A 2,543-nucleotide genomic window follows, 5' to 3' on the forward strand; every position below is an offset into this window, starting at 1 on the left:
CCCCAGAGCCCCCGAATCCCTCAGCTCTCCTTCCCTACAGCCGCTCTGCCTTGCAAGGGATCTGGTATGCAGGGACCTGCCTGATGTCTGGGCACACCCCTGGTACCCGGGCACATCCCCCATGTCGGAGAACGTCCCTCCATACCCACCCTTCAGCCCCACCACAGTCCCCATGTCCTGGAGCAAGTGCTGCTGTTTTCAGTGCCTACAGGTGCCCAAAATCCCCCTCCTCGTGGGGCTCCCACCTTGGCCAGGGTGACCCCCCAGGGACCCTGCCCGGGCCATGGGGCATGGGATGCCGAAAATGGGGCCAGGACTGGCTGATTGGGCAGCTTCCCAACCCCCCCCCAGCAATGCCCCTCCTTCCCACTGCTCACTCTTGCCTGGGAATATGAAGATGAAGAAGGCACTGATGCCCCCTATGAGCTCGATGACCTTGCCGATATCCGGGACGAACAGGGCAATGGCGAGCGTGGTGGCCATCCAGGCGACTGTCAGTGCCACCCGGCTCCGCCGCTCGTGCACGTCAGGCACCACTGCGGTCCTGCGCTTGGGGGTCACCCATATATCCCACACCACCGACCTGGGGAGGGGATGTTGGGGAGGCTGATGGCACCCAGCAGAGCCACACTGGCTGGGGGGGACACACAGCTAGCCATTGCCCCCTCACCTGCCTAGCAGCACCACGATGGGGTAGATGGTGACGACGGAGACACCGAAGAGCAGGCGGGCGATGATGACGACCGGGTCATTCCCTGGGTAGGACATCAGGACGTCGGATGCCACGGCTTCACCAAAGGTCAGGTAGCCGTAGAGCCCTGCCGATGGGGGGGTGGGGGTGGGCAGCCGTGCCGGTGAGGACAGAGGAGCCCTGAGGAGGAGGGATGAGCCCTGGGGATGGGGGTCCCCCGGGGCAAGGAGGGGGTGAAGGGCTCCGGTGTTGGGGTTACCAGTGAGGGAGTAGATGAGCAGGCAGATGAGCATGGAGAGCACAGAGACGACAACCCAGTGGGAGAAGCTCTGGTTGCGCATGCTGCTGTAGATGGCCACACAAGCCTCGTGGCACTGCAAGGCACATGGGGATGGTGCTGGGACCCCGTGCAGGGACAACCCCCACCCCCAGCGCCCTCTCTCACCCATGGGTGCCCTGTTCCGCTCCCTCCTGTCCCCAGGGACTTGTGTCCTGTAGCCACCTATGGTGACAGCCACAGGTCCCCTTCCCTGCAACCCTCCCCTGCAAGGGATGGTGTCCCCATGGCCGAGGACGGTGGGGCCAGGGTGACCTACCTGGAACCCGAAGCAGATGGTGGGGATGACGCTGAAGACAGAGGCCCAGGAGAAGGCCCTGTGGCATGGTAGGGAGGAAGTGTGGAGTGAAGGGCATGAGGACCCCAGAGGCAGAGGAAACCTCGGTGGCATAAGCTGTGAAGACTGGATGCCACTGCAGGAACCTCCCGCACGGCAATTTTGAGAGAAGGGGGGGATTGCTAGGGCAAAAGCTGGGGCTGGGGGCTGCCAGCCACCCCCTGCACTGCCTCCAGCCCTGCCCCATGCCACTGCTGGTGCTATGGCAGGAGGGTTGCGAGGCTGACCCCCCCCCATACCTGGGGGGCTGGGAGAGCTCGGATGAGCCCAGGCTCTCCGCCTGCAGGTGGTATTTCAGGACGATGACCAGGGTGAGGTAGCCGGCGGCCAGCGTGAGCCAAGCCTCCCCGCCTGCAGGTGGTATTTCAGGACGATGACCAGGGTGAGGTAGCAGGCGGCCAGCGTGCCCAGGATGCTGCCAGGGAGTGGGAGAGCATCAGCACACAGACCGCCGGCAGCTGGGAGGAGGGGGGGTCCCACGGCCCTGCAGGGACCTGGGAGGAGGTGGCCTGGGGTACAGGGTACCCAGGGGTGGGCCACCGTGGGGGTAGTCCGGGTGGTACCTGGAGTACTTCTGGAAGCCGATCTCCCTGGGGACGGAGAGTGGGAAGATGACAAGGATGCAGAGAGCCGAGAGGGTGAAGCGCTGGTCTGCGTACCAGGGGGGCATTGGGGGGGCCCCGCTCAATGTCCCATTGGGGTACAAGGAGTCACACACTGCAGGGGGGGTCAGCAGGGGGTCAGCTGTGCCCCAAAAGGTGGCCCAAGGGGGTTGGAGCATCACACCATAGCAGGACTGGGGAGCCTCACATCCTTGGGGGTCCCAAGAAAACCGCGGGGGCTGCCCCCAGCTCTCATGGGACCACCTTCCCCTTGTTCCCGGGAGCCACCAGCCCCAAGCAAGCCCTGAAGGCAGCAGAGGGAAGCAACTCACGTTTCTCCAGCTGGTCACCCACAACCCTGAGGAGGGCCACGGAGATCATGAAGAGGTTGAGGAGGAAGCAGACCTCACAGAGCTTCCCTGCTGCAGCCCCGCACACCGCCCGGACAACCCCCTGGTAGGTGGGCTGGGCGCTGAGGGCCGCCGCGTAGCCCAGCACTGCCAGCCCACTCACCAGGAAGACCAGCGAGCCCTGCAGCGACAGGACCCAGCAAGAAGCACCACACCAACCCTCCAT

The 2,543-nt window shown here is 64.7% G+C and overlaps 1 protein-coding gene across 1 annotated transcript in view; it reads right to left on the bottom strand.

Moving 5' to 3' along the window:
* Positions 1-2,543, bottom strand: part of SLC38A8 (solute carrier family 38 member 8) — a 3,450-nt gene extending 907 nt beyond the window's left edge. Inside the window, exons 1-8 of the mRNA XM_035898792.1 lie at positions 2,300-2,543; positions 1,929-2,082; positions 1,717-1,780; positions 1,605-1,645; positions 1,288-1,345; positions 951-1,065; positions 671-818; positions 381-583 (exon numbers count right to left, since the gene is read on the bottom strand). Of these exons, the coding sequence (XP_035754685.1) occupies positions 381-583; positions 671-818; positions 951-1,065; positions 1,288-1,345; positions 1,605-1,645; positions 1,717-1,780; positions 1,929-2,082; positions 2,300-2,543 (1,027 nt within the window). The remainder of the gene's footprint in view (positions 1-380; positions 584-670; positions 819-950; positions 1,066-1,287; positions 1,346-1,604; positions 1,646-1,716; positions 1,781-1,928; positions 2,083-2,299) is intronic.

The sequence above is a fragment of the Egretta garzetta genome, unplaced genomic scaffold (assembly GCF_000687185.1).
Source record: "Egretta garzetta isolate BGI_Z169 unplaced genomic scaffold, ASM68718v1 scaffold27, whole genome shotgun sequence".
NCBI classification, from domain to species: Eukaryota; Metazoa; Chordata; class Aves; order Pelecaniformes; family Ardeidae; genus Egretta; species Egretta garzetta.